The sequence below is a fragment of the Mugil cephalus genome, chromosome 7 (genome assembly GCF_022458985.1).
Source record: "Mugil cephalus isolate CIBA_MC_2020 chromosome 7, CIBA_Mcephalus_1.1, whole genome shotgun sequence".
Classification (NCBI taxonomy): Eukaryota; Metazoa; Chordata; class Actinopteri; order Mugiliformes; family Mugilidae; genus Mugil; species Mugil cephalus.
Window position 1 is genome coordinate 17,420,356 of NC_061776.1, and position 18,088 is coordinate 17,438,443.

Consider the following 18,088-nt stretch of genomic DNA (forward strand, 5'->3'; position numbering starts at 1 on the left):
TAAGACAAAGAAAAATGTATTAAATAGAATAAAAGGCAAAGATCAACAGAAGAGAAAATTGAATAAAGAAGAAAAAGAAGGCAAGAAAAAATAAGACAGAGGACAGAAAAGAGGAATAAAGAAAACCAAAAATAAATAAATATAAGAAAAGAAAGAAAACATTTTGACCGAAAACAAAAAGGAGGCCAGTCCCATTTTGTTTCCTACTTTCCTTCTTCTTTCATGGTTTTCTGTCCAAATATTCTCTCTAAATGTAATGAGATAACCTCAGTTATGAGAGAAATTCCCTCTTTATTTATTATCATGTAAAAATTATTATGTAAAATTTTAAACAAGTCACGTTTGCGAGCCCTGTACAAAGGACACTAATTCAGAGTCACAACTCTGTGAGTTTTCACGTAGTTTATTATAAATAGTAAATAGTGCTATATTATACATAAACCGTCATACAACAAACTCATTTCACGCTGCTGTAAATGAACATTATACAAAAGGAGAAAAAAAAAACGCGTAAGACTTAAGCATTGAGGAGCACTCATACAGGACGTACAGAAAAGACACTGGAACGACACTAAATAAATAAGAAGTGGAACCGGTATTTGCAAGTTCCAGATGAAAACTAATTTAACACATGCAAAAAACAAAACAACAATAAAAACAAAAACAAAAAAACAGGAAATATTAACTGTCAAACTGAATAATGTATTCACTGGCAGAGAATTCTTTTGGCTTAATGACATCGTGACTACGTTTGCTATCGCTCATCGCTTGATGATTTCCCCTGATTGATCGATGCATACAACCCAACATTAATGACGTGGAAAAGAGGGAGCGCGTGTGTTCGAGGGTCTAGTCAGGGCCGGTTGATCCATGTTCCTTTACATTACATGAGGTATGAATGTATTGCACTTTCTTTGGGTTGCAGCGGATTCACTGTGACGCCACGTGGCTTCGGTTCGTGCCGTCGTAGTCGCGTAACTTCGGTCTCCGAGGTCTTACACGAGAATCACATCAACTTACAGTTAACACATTGTTATCAAGACACTGTCATGAAGAAATTCTCAGAAGACACATTATCGCCGCCCAGCCTCCAACCGTGAAGACGTGCCCCTCCCCTGTCGAGCCACAGAAGCACCAGGGGCTTACAAAGTCCGCCTTGCATCTCTGCCACTTATTACAAAAATCAAATAGGAGATCTTGAATGTATTTACTCCCCATTTCCCCGCTCCCCCTTCCTTTCCTCTTGAAGCATGGAACCGTTGCTCGGGTCTTGGAGCGTGACGCACAAGCAAAGCGAGCGTCAGGTAACAGGAGAGTCTGCGCCTTTGGTCCTAATTATTCCAGTCAACCCCCTTCATCGCCGTCGTTGCACCTCCGAGTGGTTCCCTTCCGCGCTGATAGGAGAACACCTCAACCTCTTCACCTTCCCCATCCGCTCCCCCTGTCTGGCTGTCCTCGGGGCTAGGGAAGTTTCGCGAAGGCAGCGGGTGGTGGTGTTCTCCAAAGACGAATGTCGGGCAAGCCTCTTGTTCAGGCCATGTTTGTGGGGGGGTTGGGTTGGGTTGGGTGGGGGGGCTTCATATAATGAAAGGCACCTGAGGAGGACAAGGGAAGACAGAAAGCTTTTTTTATTCACTGGTAACTGTAAATCTTCTGATTCACGAGGAGTTAAATGAGAGGTGTGATGCTGACACGGAGGACTGGGGATGACGGAGGGAGGTGTTTAAGAGTAGCAGGTGAGAATGGAAACTGGGGTCCTAGGTTAAATAGTAAAACTTAACAAACAGAGCTTTGGGAATATCTATGGACGGTCTTTGAACTTAGCATGGTTGGTAAAACTTCCCTGAGACTGAGCCTTAGCCTGGATCTCTGGCACTGCTTCACTGATCAATAACAACTCTAAATCTGACCTCCAGCGGGACACATGGTTCTAATCCTGGTCTGCCAAGGGCCATAATCTCCCCCTGTTAAAGAGCCCCTTACCCTGCTCTTATACACATACACGGCCGCGCTCACATACGCGTTTCACCAAACCCCCAAAAGCTACATGTGAGTCTCTCCCAGGACCGGCTAAATTAATGACATCAAGATGTTGCCACTGATGGGCCAGTCAACATGTGGTAGTGTACCTCAGATCAGGCCCAACAGCGCACCGCTCCAAACCCGCACACCCCCTCCTCCCTCCCTCCTGTCAAACACGCTTTGGGAAGTGGCTCCTTTCATTTGGTCGGCTATCTTTGTTACACAGGGGTCATTACATGGCTAGGTGAGTTACACCGATGGGCAGGCTCATCACACGGGGTCATGAAAGGACAAGCGAGTGAGAATGCGCGCGTCGGGATAAGCATGCGGGCCCGCGCGGATAGGCCAGTGATGGTAATGTAAACTGAGGTGACCTGGCCACTGGCGCTGGCTAACATAAATGTAAGGGTGATTTGAGAAGTGCACTCATCAGAGGGGCCGGTGCAGTTAACATGGCTCACGAGTTAGCGAATCTAAACTGAATCTCGAAGCTAGATCGGAGAGTTATAGAAGGATACAACCTCTCTTAAAACACCAGTTTGGAAGTCAGGACTAATCAGTGGGACGTAAAAACCTTTAGGTAGTCGCTTGAAAATATGTACCTTGCTCTGGCTGTACTGTCCATACTGGTAGGAGGGGTGGTGGTCCACGGCGTAGGCGGGGGAAGTGTAGGAGGGTGGGCAGTAAGACTGGGTGCTGGGCAGAGTGGGCATACTGGTCAGGCCTGGTAGAGCCTCGAGGCGCTGGGAGCCATGACAACTAGCGGCCATGCCTCCGGTGGGCTCCAGGCCTCCGGTCAACGGGGAGAGGGCGAAGTCACTCTGGGACTGATGGGGAACTCCACCTGGATTCAACAGGCCCATCACCTGAAGGGAGACACGGAGGAAAACACGGTGATTAGATGCAACGAATTTACCTGAAGAGATTCACCACGTAAGTGTGTGGACTTGGTCATCACAGATGGCTGTGTGATATTCCACTCCTCTCAGGTGGGCCAAAGTGTGAGGCGTCTCTTTGTTCGCTGTCAGAAATACATTATTACCGACTTCCCTCGCACATGTGGTTCTCTTTACTCGCCTTGACCGACTGGGAAACTGACAGTGGTTAAAGAGTTCAATCCTTTAGCCGCTGTTAGAGTTATCATGTCTAATTTACTGAACTCAGGTTTTTTTTCGTATTATAGAACATGAAAAGAATCTGGACAATTAAATAAACAAAACATGTATTTTATGAAGAATGCTGGCAAATCCGTACGTGTGCACTGATGGGTCATATCTCCGTTTTATCGTCTCACTTTCTTTTGATGCCCTAAACCACCGTGTCCCTGTGAGGCCGTGGGTAAAGGGGGCCAAAGGGTACGTGGGAACGAGGGCCAGGGTGTGTTTGTGTATGCGTCTGGGAGCTACGTCGTGTGGTGCCGCCGTGTATGTATGTAACAGTAAGTGTGTGTGTGTGTGTGTGTGCGCGCGCGTGTATGTGCAGTCCAGCGTTTTTTGCTCTGATGTCAGGGGTGTAAGGGTATCGGTGATACATTGTGAACAGCTGCACAAAGGTTTGCGTGAGAAGTGAAGTCATGAAAATGTCTAAAAAGAAAAAAAAAATATGGAGAGACACAGACGGTTACAGTCCACGAAGGAGAAAACAGAGCTAAAGACGAGAACTGGACTGAGCCTCCCCAACTAGAGAAACGGTGAATAATAAGTGATGGTGAGTGGTGTAAAAACAAAGGCTTTCCCATCTGACAGCCACCTGGCACATGCACATATGCACACAAACAGAGGTGACCCGAGGTGCCTTTAATGTATGTAATTTACAGCTGGTCTGTCAGAGTGATCTGACCTCACACATCATGTGGCCTAACAACAAACCATTGTTACTCCTAATGCTGAGAAGCTGTGTGTGAGCCAGAATACAAAGAATGTAAAAAAAAAAAAAAAAAAATCTGTCACCATAAAATAAAACCGTGAACAGTACTTTGCATGTATGTGCAAATCTTAGTTCGCGAGCGTCGGGCCTGCGTCTGATCTACGCGCCCATGCACTTGTCTGCAACCGAAACGGCAGCAGTTCCCCCGATGGTGTATCTGTTTTGAGGTTGTTCCGGGGATTAGGTCTCAGGGGGGTGCAAATCCTGGCCGCTTGCTTCCTTGGTGAGAAAGGATTGCTTTGGTATGCACCAGATCAGCAGCGAGACGCCAGAGACGGGGAAACCAACAGCCCTGACTGCTGCTCCCAGTGCACAGCTACCCGCTCGCCTACCTAAAGTAAACCTCATCCATATCAAAACTCCACGGTGCTCTAATTTGAGTTACACGAATCTCCCGATGGATACGGAGTCGGAGGTAGAGTAGCTTTTGTGGACAAATTTGAAGTTCAGATTAGCCAGATAACTCCCGAGGGCTTAATACAAAACTGCGCGAGCTGTTCGACAAAGCTGAAGCTGTAAAGTTTCCGAAGTGCAAAGAGGTCTTCGCGTGTTAGCTATCAATGTCATAGAATTTAATCAATTCTCATTTCCTCTCTCTTATTAAGTTAAAATCGGGAAATTAATTCTATCCTCATCTGAAATAGAGAAAAGTGTAGCGCAGTATACATTCAAACAGCTGCAATGAATACATAAATTAAAACAAATTAGCCAACAAAGTGAGTCATTTGCATAAATTACACACTTTGTTACGAGGGGATAGATTACTTCATTCCAATCAATTAAGACACTGGAACATTCCATGATTGCAATTCCAGACTGAGAAAACATTCGAGGCACGCCGTCCGATTTGCAAGATGAGATGTCTGTTTTGTACAGAGCGGCCCACCGAGGTTAATGTTGAAACCATCCACGAGGCCACAGCACCTTTGGCCTCTTTACTGGAGCTGAAGTCCCTCGGTGACCCTGTGGGTGTGTGAACTCACACCACCGCCATGTGCTCAGTTACAGGAAGGAGGTGACTAGCACGCTCACAAACCGGTTATGCTTCAACAAACTAATTATCTGAAGTACAAATTGTGAGTTGGCAGAGTTGGCTAAGGCACTCGAGCTTTGCCACGTGTAATTTCCACTTTCCCTGTTTCTCCGTACTTTTATCTGTCCCGTAAAAAAAATCTAAATGTTTTAAAAGGATTGTTGTGGATTGTTATTGAGTAGGAAAACAACAAATTCTAGTCTATAACTAGAGCTCATATATCAAAGCACTCAATTATAGCTTCAGCCACAATGGTGCCACCAACCACTTGCACCCTGGCAGCTACAACAAAGCTCCTCTCTTTCTCAATATATACATCCTCAGGCATTCACGTAGTAACCAACCTGCCCGAGGCAGTTTTTTATCTGTGCCTGACAGGAGTCTGAGATATACTCTCATGGGAATTAGTACCCAGCATGCATTGCATGTGGGCCGGCCACCCTTTGTGGCGGTTAAAAGCTCGTTTTACGCCTGTTAGTCCATCTTCTGGGCTGGTAGGGAGCCACTGATGGACACTGATGACTGTGTAATCGACCATAATTGTCTTTTCAGTTTTGATTTGTGTCATCATCCGACATCCATACATCCCTCCTCAGGTCTGGTCCTTTCTGCCCCTCCAAAGACTGACGTTTGCCACATTTGAAATTCATCAAACTATCCGTCAGAATAAACAAAAATGAAAAGCTACCATGTTCTTTAGCCTAACAAGGTTTCATCACTGTCACTGGCACTGACACCTCCTGGGTCACAGTGTGTGTGTTCGTGCGCATCATTATCCAGCCATACGGAGCATCTCAGGAACTACCAGCCTCTATCCTGGCATGTGTGTTTGTTTTTTTTTTTTTGTTTTTTTGAGACAAATTGGACGTGGGTATAAGTCCATTCAAGAGCACGTTATTTTTCCACATGTATCACAATGATGGATGCATAGACTGACCTGCGGTGAGAGGCTGTTGCTGATGGGGTTGACGGCGTTGGCGTGTCCTGTCGGGGCCACAAAGCTGTCCGAGTATCCTGAGAAGCCGTGTCGTCCAGAAGACAGGCAGTATGCAGAACTTCCGTCCTGGGAACCTGCTGACGAGCTGAGCCCACTCTGGTGCACCGAGGTGGGTGGCAGAGGCTGTGGTCGGTGGACTGTACTGGGCTGTTCAGAAGCTGCTGGGAATAAAACATTAGACTCTGAAACCCACGCTTCTTAAAACATTACTATATTCCAGCATTTTAAAGCATGATGTGTGTTTGGATGTGTGCAGGTGTGCTCACCTTGAGCTATAGAAGTGGGAGGGTAGGGGCTGTCAGACAGCTGATAGGGCTGCAGGCCCGGCATCGCTGAAGGAGGGAAGCCGCCTGGGATGAGGTGGTTAAACGCCATCAGTTGATTAGCTCCTGCTTGCTTCCTCCACCTGGCTCTTCTGTTGCTGAACCACACCTGGGACGAGGACACGGACAACTGTGAGAGGCATTTATTTCACTCGCGAGAGTGCTTGTGTGGTTTTCTACATCTGCTTGGTGCCATGTCAAAGGATTTGTGTGTGTGTGAGACCACTCTGTCCTTTCACAGGCAGCTGAACCGATAGAGATCTTAAGATCTGGAGAGTACAGTGACACCACAGACATTACATCTTTGTTTGCTACTTCAAGTCACTAGGTTCAGATACTGCCCGAGGGCTGTTATGGCTGTTGAAGTTTATATTAGCAAACTATCTAAATCAAGGATCTATACTTAGACCTTGACACGGCCGTTTGTTTTTCTTCGGCAGAAACATTCGACAAAAATAGGGAGACGTCTTCACACAGTGGGTGCAGTGTATCTGCATCTGTCTGTGCGGAGAAGGGTCGGCACGGGGTCGAGGGTTGTCGGAGGGAACTCATGCCAAATGGCTGTAAGGAATGTGTGGCAACATCCCAGGGCAATGTAACACCCACATGACACGTATTTGTGACTGACTGACTGACACATTGCTGTGCTGTTAAGACTCAGTCCAAAAGGACTTCACGGTTGAAGCGCACGCGCGCGTGTGTGTGTGTGTTTCTAACCTGAACTCGAGCCTCGGTCAGTTTGGCCCGCTGAGCCAGCTCCTCCCGCGTGTAGATGTCGGGGTAGTGCGTGCGCTCGAAGGCCCTCTCCAGCTCCTCGAGCTGCTCCGCCGTGAACGTGGTCCGACTGCGACGCTGCTTCCTCTTCAAAGGCAGGCCTGGCTCGGAGTCCACGTCGGAGCCCTCGTCGGAGTGACTGGCTGTCATTGCAAAAAAACAATCCGACTGTTACTCGGGCGTTACTTTCGGAGGAGTCAGGCCAACTCAGAGTGAAACTTTGTAGTAAATACTAAGCTGGCGCACAATGGCAAGAGCCGAGACAATAGATTATACTGAGTACAACACATGGTGCGCTCAGAGCCATTTTAGATTGTGTCCTCCTGTTCCCTTAAACTCCTCAGCGGTTCCTGAGGGGATCAAAAGCCAGAGGCTGCTTGAACATGGATTAGAGAGGACTAGATCCCTCTGGGGCATCTATTCCCTGGGACACTGTGTCTCTCCCAGTCTTAGCCATGCTGTGTGCTGCGCCGATAGGGTCCCATAGTAAGGGGGCAGGCAGCCCTTTTGCAGGTGCTTCTTAATCTGTTTGTTCAGTTGAGGGCAGGAGAGAGCGAGCGAGGAACTGGGAGACAGCTATTGGGATCTAATTCAGCAGAAGAAGGGAATCAATGAAGGCTTGAGACCGGGGACAGAGGACTATTTCTGCATTTTGGGGGAGGTTGCCCATCTATTAAACAATGATTAGGCTCCACAAACTAGCGTGACAGCCTGCCTTTGTCCCCCGTTACATGTGTGCAATCCCCCCCCCCATCTCTTTCTCAGTCACTCGCTGACTCTCACAAACATGCATCTGCTACGTCTGGGCTACGGGCTTTCACTCAGTGAATGTGGTCTATGACAATGTGTCAAAACACAGACGGACGCAAGCTAGGGAGAGTTAGGATCTACTCGCAAACGCACCCCTGAGGGACCTCTTAAACCTCACAAGGAGGGTTCACTGCACCTTTTCGGCAGCCAGCAAGAACCTACGCCGAGAGGGGAGAAACAAGGAAGAGAGGCAGGTGTAGGCAACGGCCGAGCTTCGGCGGAGGACTGAAACTGTTTCCCCCACACTGCTCATTCTCATTCTGCCCTCCAGATTTAAAGCTTTAATTAAAAAGTGCCAAGTCAGACATGGAGAGAGGGAGGGAGGGGGGGGGGTGCTCAGGGATCTCCCCTCGCCTCTGGAGCCAAGCAGGAAATGTTTGTGCCGGTTGCCAGTGTGCGTCTGACCAGGCATTACACACGGATTTGGCCTCTGGGAACGCTGCTGCGCTAAGGACCGCCGGCACACAAGATTCTGATGCTGAGAAGAGCTCTTTATTACATTTGAACCGAGGGCGCCACGCTGGCAAATACGCTCACGGAGGATTGGCCGGGCGCTTCGGTGTTCCTGGAAAATTCACAGTGAGTCTGGGGATGTGGTTTGTTTAGGTGAGGATGCGGCCTCTGGCAAATTGGAGCATTAGGCATAAAGAGGAAGTCATGAAAATAAACCTTTACTGAAAAAAAAAAAAGAAAAAAAAAAGGCATCAACGCTGCTTGGATTTTTAAGCACAACTTCCATTCATCGGCTTGTGACACAAGGTGAGAATACTAGATGGAGAAGCTGCAGGCAGAGTCGTGTGCGACGTCACTACAACTTTAATGACAAATGGACGGAGAAAGAAAGAGAAAAGAGAATGAATGAAGGCAAAGAAGATTCTTGAGGGAGGGAAGCTCATAAAACTCCTCAGAAGAGAAAGCTCCCCATTGGCACTGTAACTCATGTTAACTACAGGGCTGGGGGGTGGATCTCTCCTCCATTCCCCCCTTTATTTCTGTCTTTCCCTCTCTTTCCCCCCCTCCCCTCCCTGTTTTTATTATTAGTAACTACAGAGAAAACACTCCGTCACAGACTCTCTCTTAATGGCAAATGACAGTGTTGCTTTTGTCATCCTCTGGCTTGCTCTTTCTCTTTTTCTCTCTTCCTCTCTCACTCGCTGTCTCTTTTTTTTTTTGGGGAAGTGATGTGGCCAAGCCTTTGTATCTTAGCGGGGAAAAGCCTGTGGCAGGGCTCTATTGGACCGATTACCACGCTCCATCTGTAGGAGCCATCAGGGACGCCCGGGCCCGCATTCAGGGGCCTGTCACCTGCCCAGCAGGGGAGTGGGGGTGGGTGGGGGGGGCTGAAGGGTAAGATGGGGGTCTGTAGAGCCAGGGGCTGAGTGGGGGAATGAAGAGTGGGAGGGAGAAGTGGGGGCACAAAGGGGTCCAGAGAAGGGCCACTGGGGGCTGCGGAGGGGCACAGCAGGGGAGCACCCCTTCATCCCCTCCCTCCATGGCCCGAGGGGCACAAAGCTGGGGGATGGGGGGGGGGGGGGGGGGGGGGGGGGGGGGGGGGGGTTGAAGGGTTGACATGGAGAGGAGATGGGAGGCTGAAGGCACCTGAAGAAGATGCTGGGGAATGACTAAGACAATTGGGAGGGAGGGGAGGGGAGGAGAGGGGAGGGGAGTGCTGGTCATTCTTAAACTGAAGACTTATCTCCTCCATCTCACCCATGCACTTCGCTTCTCTCTTTCGCTTCGCATCTTTGACATTTCCAAACAGGACCCTAACGCTGCCGTGGATCAATTTTAAGGCGCGCTGCTGCAGAAGCAGACGTGTTCCCACACATTCCCCGCAACAAACGACAGTGGAGGATACCGAACACACAAAGGGAAGGACTCGACCTCCTCACTTAAACACCCAAATCAAATTTTACGCTGCAGCTAAAGCACTGGGGAGCTGAAAACAGTCCATCGACGCTCACAGTTCGTCTGCGGCTCTGACAAGAATCTTAAGAGAACGATAGATTATTATCCCTCAAACGGAAATTGAGGCTGCCGAAGAATTATCCACAAAAAAAAAGCTGTTTCAAGTAAGATGTCGGATAATAAACTAATAACAAGCTAGATTAGATGGCAGGATGGATGGGATGGCGCTTAGCGCCGTTCGGAGCGTTCAACAAGTGAATCCAACAGGTTCCTTTCCCTGTTCAGAGACTCATAAATAATACTAAACAAGTGCATTTACAGATGTGCATGCAGACGCGCAATACGCACTCCCTGACATCAGCACGGAAAGGAAAGTGCTACACATGCAGCGCCCGAGGTAAACAGAACCATTTATTGATCGAGAGAGGAAACTGACAGGCAGGGAAGATGAACTCCAGAGGGTCACAGATGTGAACCTGGGGAACGTCCAGTTGCATTAGCTTCACCTGCAGCAGGAGTTCCTCTAACGGGCCAAAAACCAAGAGAGGAGTCCAACTGATAGAATGAAGGCTGCTCTTGTTTATTGCATAGGCTACGTCCCGCAACCCGGGACTCATCTTGCCAGCCATTCACCCCACTCCCACCGCTTCGCGTGACGTTAATATGAAGAGACACACGTGCAGGCACCGCGTCCGCACTCGCATGTGCGTAGAACTTAATACTTAAAAATGAGGAGTGTGACGGAGAGAGAACTGAAGTAGATATATCGAGAGAAGGAACAAAGTGACATGAAGAGTCGCAGAGAGAAAGAGAAAGCGAAGCCTAGCATATGGGGCGGTTTATAACCTCATCTCGGTAGGGGCTGGCTAGCCCTTCCTCCAGGGGCTGTTAATAGAGAAGGTAATTGAGCTGGTGACATGTGTTCGCAACACAAAACAAAGGGCAGAAGAGACAAATGAACTAGCTATTTGCCCAGGCAAGTAGATCTGGCCCTTTCAGGCCACAGAGCATAGTGTGAGCGGGCCACTGAATAAAATAGTGGCATGCCACATAGAGCCGGAGCGAGCAGATGCACTGGAGGGAAAGAATAGTTAACTGACAGCTTATGGGCTCAGCTGGGGTTAACAGTTAAGGGAGAAATGGGAGTGAGTGGGCTGCTCACTTGACTTGCTAAAGAGCCCCCAGGAACCCGCAGCTGCCTGGGAAAGAGGGGGGGCAGATAGAGAGAAAAAGAGAGGGAGATGATGATGTGATGGACGGAGTGAATGAGCGCAGGAGGTTGGCACTTAACGGACAAAGAAATAGCCGGCGATATGAAGTTGAAAGATGTATCTCTGTCTTACACCGGCGCGGTGACACAAAAAAAAGGCCACAAATGGCCCCGCGCGGCCATTATTCGCACCCAGTGTGCGGTGGTTATTATTTAGTTCCACCGCGGAGCGGTTAGGTGACAGTTTCACGGTGGCATGTCCACCCTCGGGGCAGGCACAAAGCGGCTGCACAGAACCCACGCGGGGCTGCAGCAACAGGCCAGTCTGCCGCACGTTCCAGGCAAACAGAGACCAAACCAGCAGAGATCCACAACCAGCCCTGCCTCGTTTAGGGGAGACGGACAACCGCACACTGGAAGCCCGCGCACTGTAAAAAACGAATCAGCGCCGATTCCTCGTCGGGACGTCGCGTTAACAGTCGCTTGGTTGACATCTTCTCCCAAACATTATGGTAACCTCTTTTCCTGGGGCCTGATCGCTTTACCCTCGGTAGTGACCCTCGGTTAGCCCCTGACCTTTTCACAGCGCTGCAGTGAAAACGGCCTCAGCTCTGACCCTGCAACCAAACTTCACAGACTCTCAGCGGAGAGCAAACGCATGGCCACATTCCACAATTTCTGTTCTGACCGTTCAAACGCTCATTGATGTTTTTTTTTTTCCTTCTTCTTGTTTTTAGGAGTTTTGTTTTCGGGAAAAAATGCCACGTCTAAATGTTTCATGACTCTTACATGTTAAATACATTTCTGTCGTTTTTCTTGAAAGCAGACTTTTTTCTTTTTTGTTCGGAGAGGAAAAAAGACATTAATCAAAACAGAAACAGAGTTGTGCTGGCGTGTCCATAATGTGCAATGTGCTGGACGAAACAGCTCCACAAAAACTGAGGCTAAACAAAGTTAAGTGATTGACAACGCTGTCTGGCTTTACTCAATTAACTATCCCATTGTGCTCCTCTTTGCCGAGTCCCCTCGCCCCCGACCCTTTTCTCTTCGCGCTCCTTTATCCTCCCCATCACAGAGTTTTGCTCGGCTAATACTTCCAAGGAAATAGAGAGCTCTTTTTCTGCTGGGGCTCCTCTCCTTGACCTTCTATTGCGCGTTGCTTCTCTTTCAGTCACTTCACAGTGTCTCTGGGGTTAGTGGGGAGAATGCGGAGAGTACATCAGCGCAGAGGGGCCGGCTCAGGGCAGGACCCCGGCCCATTACTTCAAAGTTGGCCCGCATTCATTAATTGTCCTTTGAATTAATATTGGAGGATCACAATGTGGGTGCCAACAGAGAAAGAGGCTTTAATGAAGCATAGAGTCTGCATTCAGTTGCAGATCAGCCGGTGTGGATTTTTTCTTTCTTTCTTGGAGAAAGAGGGAGCCTTGAGAATCATGCCAACACAGACTGTGAAAATATCTATCTATATATGTATCTTGTGATTTATTTTTTTTTTTTTTCCCCGGCAGTCCCAGGGATAAACAAACATTATGAGCAGTATTAACACAGGAAAACGGAGTGAGGCCCACATATAAATTTCTCCATTATCCAGCCCCGAGAGGAAAATGGAAATGCGGCTGTAGCAGACATTCCTCTGGTTGCATTGAGGCCTCCTGTCTCCTCTAAAGCTCCAGTCACAAGTTCTACAAAACTCAACATCTACGCCTCCGTTTACAGCTACGCCGATCAGCTGACTCTGCTCTCCGCGTGTGAGAGAAATGCATGTTTGCATATTTCTCACACGTCTCGTGAGAATAACATTCTTGAAGCAATTTAAAATTGGATTAGGTGGCTCGGATGTGGCGACTGCGCTGTCGTGGTTTTAAAAAATTGAATTTCTTCCGCGCGCACCTTTTGACTGGTTTTAAAATTTTAAGAAACTCAAATATGATCTTTCAGCTCTCCCCGCTCTCCGAATTTCCTTCATTCGAAACTCATGCCAAAATCGCAGGGAGCCAGTAACCCAGTTTATTTACACAAACAAAGTCCTACTCAGCTCCTTTGATAAAAGCTGCTAAATCTTTCATGTTTTGTCAGCACTTGATTCCTCCTGTCCCTCTGGCTATTTGCCTGCCTCCGGACAATGGAGGCAGGAGAATGGCAGCAGATTGTTGGAATGCACCTCAATGAAACCAATTATTACATGTTGACTGCGTTCACCATGGCAGATTTGAAAGAACTGGGCTCATTCATTTTGGCACCGCGGGACTCCCTTTAAAGAAAAGTTATCCCTTTGACTGTTTGTATTTCTGAGCTTTCTTTTTCTTCTACTTCTCTCTGCCTTTCACCCCCACTGCCATAAATGGATCCCGCAAGAGTGGCTGCTCCTCTTTCATGACTTTGGTTACTTTAATTAGTTAAATGAGGCTAAAAGCTAACAGTAATAATAAACAGAGGAAAGGATGCTATCAATTAATTCAGTCCTACTCATGGCAAGGACATTTACTGTTAGGTAATTTAATCTTTAAATAAAAATGATAGGTTGGATATATTCTTGCCTTGTCCACAACAGTGCTGCTCAACCGTGCGTGTTGTTGAAACTCATTACAACGGAGTAAATTCTAACCAAAACTGCAGTTAAAGGAAATGTAAACAACCCACCATCGGATTCCTCTCAGCAAATATCCTCTTCCCACAGCGTTCAAGCCACTTACTTATGCCATGCAGACATGGGCCTGCCCAGTATACTTTATCCCACAAACCTTAGCAGTCCGCTTTCCCAGACAAATAAATCTAAATGAGCCAGCTTTGATCTTAGCACTTAAGGAAAGCCAACAATAGTGGTAGAGGAGAAAGGGGCAGAGAGCAACAGGCCCTCTCTCCGCCACAACAATAGCCTCTGCAAACACCTACTTAATCAATATTTGGCCAGAAGACACTCTCTCAGTCCCCAAACCACCCTTTTCACATTCTAATGAAGTGCTATAAAAGAGAAAAACAACAACTACTTCCACAAAGAGACACAAGAAAGAAATAGTGCTGTTCTGTATATCAATGGGGAAAAGTGCTTTGGAGCTGTTTGCATGAAGGATGTCACCTATCTGATGCAAAGTAGATAATGTTATTTGTTTTTTCCAAAAAAAAAAAAAAAAAGTCAGAGCAGCCTGAATGTATTAATTAAAGTTATCCAAAAAACACATGTTTAGTTTTATAAATTGAAGCCCTGAGAGTTTAACTTAGTGAATTAATAATCTTACTAAAATGACCAATAAAACAAATCAGATTAAAGTAATAAAAGTTAGAAAAAAATTAATATATGCATCCCAATTTACTGATTCCTTCATTTAAAATTTAAAAGAATCATCTGCTCTGCTCTGCTCTAAAGCGCTTATTTTTCTCGTCAGAAATGAGCTTTTTTTTTTTTTTTTAAAGAGTTTAAGGAGTCCGCTGCCTGATCAATATGTGTCTGGCCTGGCAGAGGGAGAGGGAAGTGCCCGCAGACACTGCATTAAATGTGTGCGCCCTGGGGGGAAAGGAAAGGGGCGGACTTTGTCTGAGATGAAAGTGGTGAGAAATAAAGGGTTTGGATTTAATCTAGTGAAGAGAAGGGTTTCCCTGCGCTCACTGGCTGAAGGCGTCATGCTCGCTGCGCAAAGACAAAAAGCCGCGATAAAAGCTCCGTGCGCAAAAGTAACGGAACCGTTCAATTCTGCGGTGGCCTGGCTCGAGTTTTCACTTTTCAAACAACAAACATAAGCCGTTTACCAGAAGCCAAATGCGTAAAACTTAATATTTATATTGCCTTTATCCGCAAACAGACCAATACACAGAAGTTAAACAATGAATACAAGGAATCAATGCGCGTCAGTGCACGATGGGCCAAAACGCGACCACTGTTTCTAGAGGTCTGGCCATCAATAATTAACTATAGGCTTCATTATGTCTCCAACAGCAACCTTTAATTTTGCGGCAACACTCCTCGGGCTTCCAACAGGTCGTAAATCAACAGGTGTTCGCCCGAAGCCTCAGCTTTTCTTTCCGTCTTCATTTTCTACATGACAAACTGTAAACAGCGAGGGAAGCCCTCAAACTGGCACTTTTTTGGAGCAGTCTATAAACCAGGTCGCACTGGGCCTATTGGTGTCCCTGAATAATTCATCGCTCATTGCGGGTTCATAATGTCTTCTCCCGGCTCTTTGTCAGCGCATTTTTTCCTTCCTTTCTTTTCCCTCAGTTTGAAAGGCCCTGGCATCTTTTTGTACACCACTGAGCCGCTCACTGGAGTTTGGCTTTTGTGCGCGTCAAACTGAGGTGTGAGGCTCAATAGACTCTCCAGGCTTTGTCCCCTGAAGTTCATCCTCAAGTGTCCGATTAAGTGTTAAAAAAAAGTTTCTCAGGCTTGGAAATTAGACAAATGTTTGGTTTAAAAAAAGGGGGTATCTGTATGTTTGTTAACTCCGCATGTTAGTCTATTAGTCAATGCGTAAAAACTTCAAACTTTTTTACTGTGCGTTTCATCAGTCAGATTTACTCCTCAACTATTAATATTATAATTGTTGTTATTATTGGTAATAATAAAAATATGCGTCTATAAATCGGTGACGAAAACCAACCAATCCACAAGTCAAGACATCCGCAACCCAGAAATAAAACAGCTGAAGCCAGGCACTCGCACTCTTCACATTTCAGCGTTTCAGACACAGTAAATACACACGCGGCGAGGTCAAATCATAAAAGCTGGACTCACATCTGTCTCCCAGAATGCCATCGATGCTGTGTTTTGTCCGTGGTTCGTTTTCCTCCATCGCCCTCTTCACCACTTCGTCGTCCTCGTCGTCGTCCTCATCCTCGCCAACTCCGCCGAATTTGGAGCGCATGACGCGACTAATGGCGCTCACTGAGGCAAAAAGGAATGGAATTATAATTAAATATTACATGAGAACGCAGCGAGCAAACTGTGCTTAATGGAGATACTTAATACTTAATAAAATTCCGTGAAATATATTAAGGAGCTTATTTGACCTAGTTTGTATTGTACGATAGTTTTTAGTAACTATTATCTTTTTTATTTTTATTTATTTATTTATTTATTTTTTACATCCTTCCTGATAGTTTGAATATATTTCAGACTCACCTGAGGGGACGTTGTTCCTGTCGCAGATCCCGTCTTTCAGTAGTTTGTCTCTGATTTCCCAGCTGAACATACCCGGGTTTTCTCTCTTGTACTCTTCGATTTTCTTGTCCACCTCTGGACAGGCGGTTTGCTTTGGTGAGAAGAGGGAGAAGTCATTTTTTTAAAATTATTATTATTCAAGAACTATTCGATTTGAAATGTCTATAATTTGCTAAATTAAACATCTAAGGCAGACATAATTTACAATGTTATTTTGCTATGTTATTTAAATTCTTTTGTGCGCTTTTCCACGAAGGTCCCGTTTGTCTCCACGACTTTGTTTGGTTTTTATTAACCATACAAAGTTCACAAATTACGCAGCCTCAGACTTTTAAGGCGCATTTTTACTCGTGTTTTAAAGTTGTATACAATTAAAAAAATATATATACACATTCGTTTTTTTCGTGAACCTAAGTCTATTCTGAATGAACGCGGCCCTCGCCGCATTTCACTAAAACATCATCTCTCACCTTCGGCTTGCTGCCTCCGATGGCCCCCGGTCTGATGGAGCCGGTCTCCTGGTACCGGCACAGGATTTTGGAGACGCAGCCGTGGGACACTCTCAGCTGCCGGGAGATGACACACGGCCGGATACCGTGATGAGCCATCTCCACGATTTTATGGCGGATGTGGTTGGGAAGAGGTCTGCCGTTTATGAAGACGCCACCGAGCTGGTTGACCCGACCCTGTCCTAACGGAGTGGACACTGGAGGGAAGGGAGTTAGTTTAGTGAGTGGAACTGTTATTTGTCAAAATGTGCTATTGCACAGTGATGAGATTCAACTCATAATCACATATATTTAATGGGAGCAGATAAACCCTTCACAGTGCATTTAAATATGTAAATTAAAGAATATAATAGAAAGATGTATAAATAAATCCCTCATTTTACAGGTTATATTCAGCTTAAAATAAACCTTAAATCAGCAAAAATGTAAACAATAAATGACATGAATATTTTTGCATGTAAGACCATATAATTAAGTAATTATATAAATGGAGTTATATATTAGTTTTAAAGCATACTGTGCATCACTGTTTTGCTTCATAGGCATTTAAAATTTAAAAAGTATAACATCAACATGTGCGGTTTTACTAATTTGCGCGTGTTTTTTGCACGTTTGAGACTTTCAGAAATCAACTTCGCCGAAGTTGTTTAAAACTTTTCTCCTGATTGCGAGCAGCAACTAGTGGCAGACTCTTACCTTCCAGGGAGTATCCTCCTCGAGGGTAGTTCTGGTGAGGGCTCGGTCTCATCATTCTCGGTAAACCTCCTGCGAGCGCTGTCATAATTCCTGACTGTGTGTCAGGTAGGACTGGAAATAAATCTGCCACCGTTTCTCGCTTTTAATCCCTTTTGTTTGCAACTTTACTTCGCTCTCTCTCTTTCTCTCTCCCCCTCTCTCTCTCTACTGTCTCCACGCAGTCTCCTTGTGCTACTGCTTCAGTAACAAGTTGCCTCGACACGGGAATCCCTCGTAAAGAGTTGCTGGGCGCCGTGTGCTGAGTTTAAGTCAAATAGCAGGTTTGTAACAGTCCTGCGGGGATTGGGAAGATGCTCTGAGAGGATGGATGGAAGTCAAACATTTTATCTGCGCTCGCTGTCCCCTCCGACTCCGCGGTGCGGGCGCCGATTGGTCAAAGACCCGGACGTTCGTGGGCAGGAGGGGCTTCGTGATTGGACAGCGGGAGCCCTCCTCTGTTTGGATTGACCTCACGAGGTCAGCTTGTCATGTCACAAGCTTCTGTGCATTTCTCACAAAGAGAAAAGTTTTGATAAACACAATAATACACTGTTGTCCATAAGGTTGGAATAAAAAAAAATATATATTTTTTTTACCTCCTGTCATGAAATGATTGTGACAATGTGATTTGTATGAATGGGATTGACAAGAGGTATGTGTCTAAAAAGAAAACAACGTTAGGGGGA

At 46.3% G+C, this 18,088-nt stretch overlaps 1 protein-coding gene across 2 annotated transcripts; it reads right to left on the minus strand.

Moving 5' to 3' along the window:
* Nucleotides 1–387: 387 nt before the first annotated feature.
* On the minus strand, nt 388–17,809 carry LOC125010563 (paired box protein Pax-3-like). Of its 2 annotated transcripts, none has more exons than XM_047589310.1 (9): nt 17,364–17,809; nt 16,629–16,864; nt 16,120–16,249; nt 15,733–15,882; nt 7,019–7,218; nt 6,245–6,410; nt 5,919–6,139; nt 2,625–2,888; nt 388–1,595 (listed from the first exon to the last, which is right to left on the minus strand). In XM_047589310.1, the coding sequence occupies exons 1-9, from the start codon at nt 17,446–17,448 to the stop codon at nt 1,578–1,580; spliced, it is 1,470 nt and encodes a 489-aa protein (XP_047445266.1). In that variant the 5' UTR covers nt 17,449–17,809; the 3' UTR covers nt 388–1,577. The 2 variants fall into 2 exon arrangements, with proteins under 2 accessions (XP_047445266.1, XP_047445267.1); XM_047589311.1 differs by having other exon boundaries at nt 5,919–6,136; nt 17,364–17,805.
* Between the last annotated feature and the right edge of the window lie 279 nt (nt 17,810–18,088).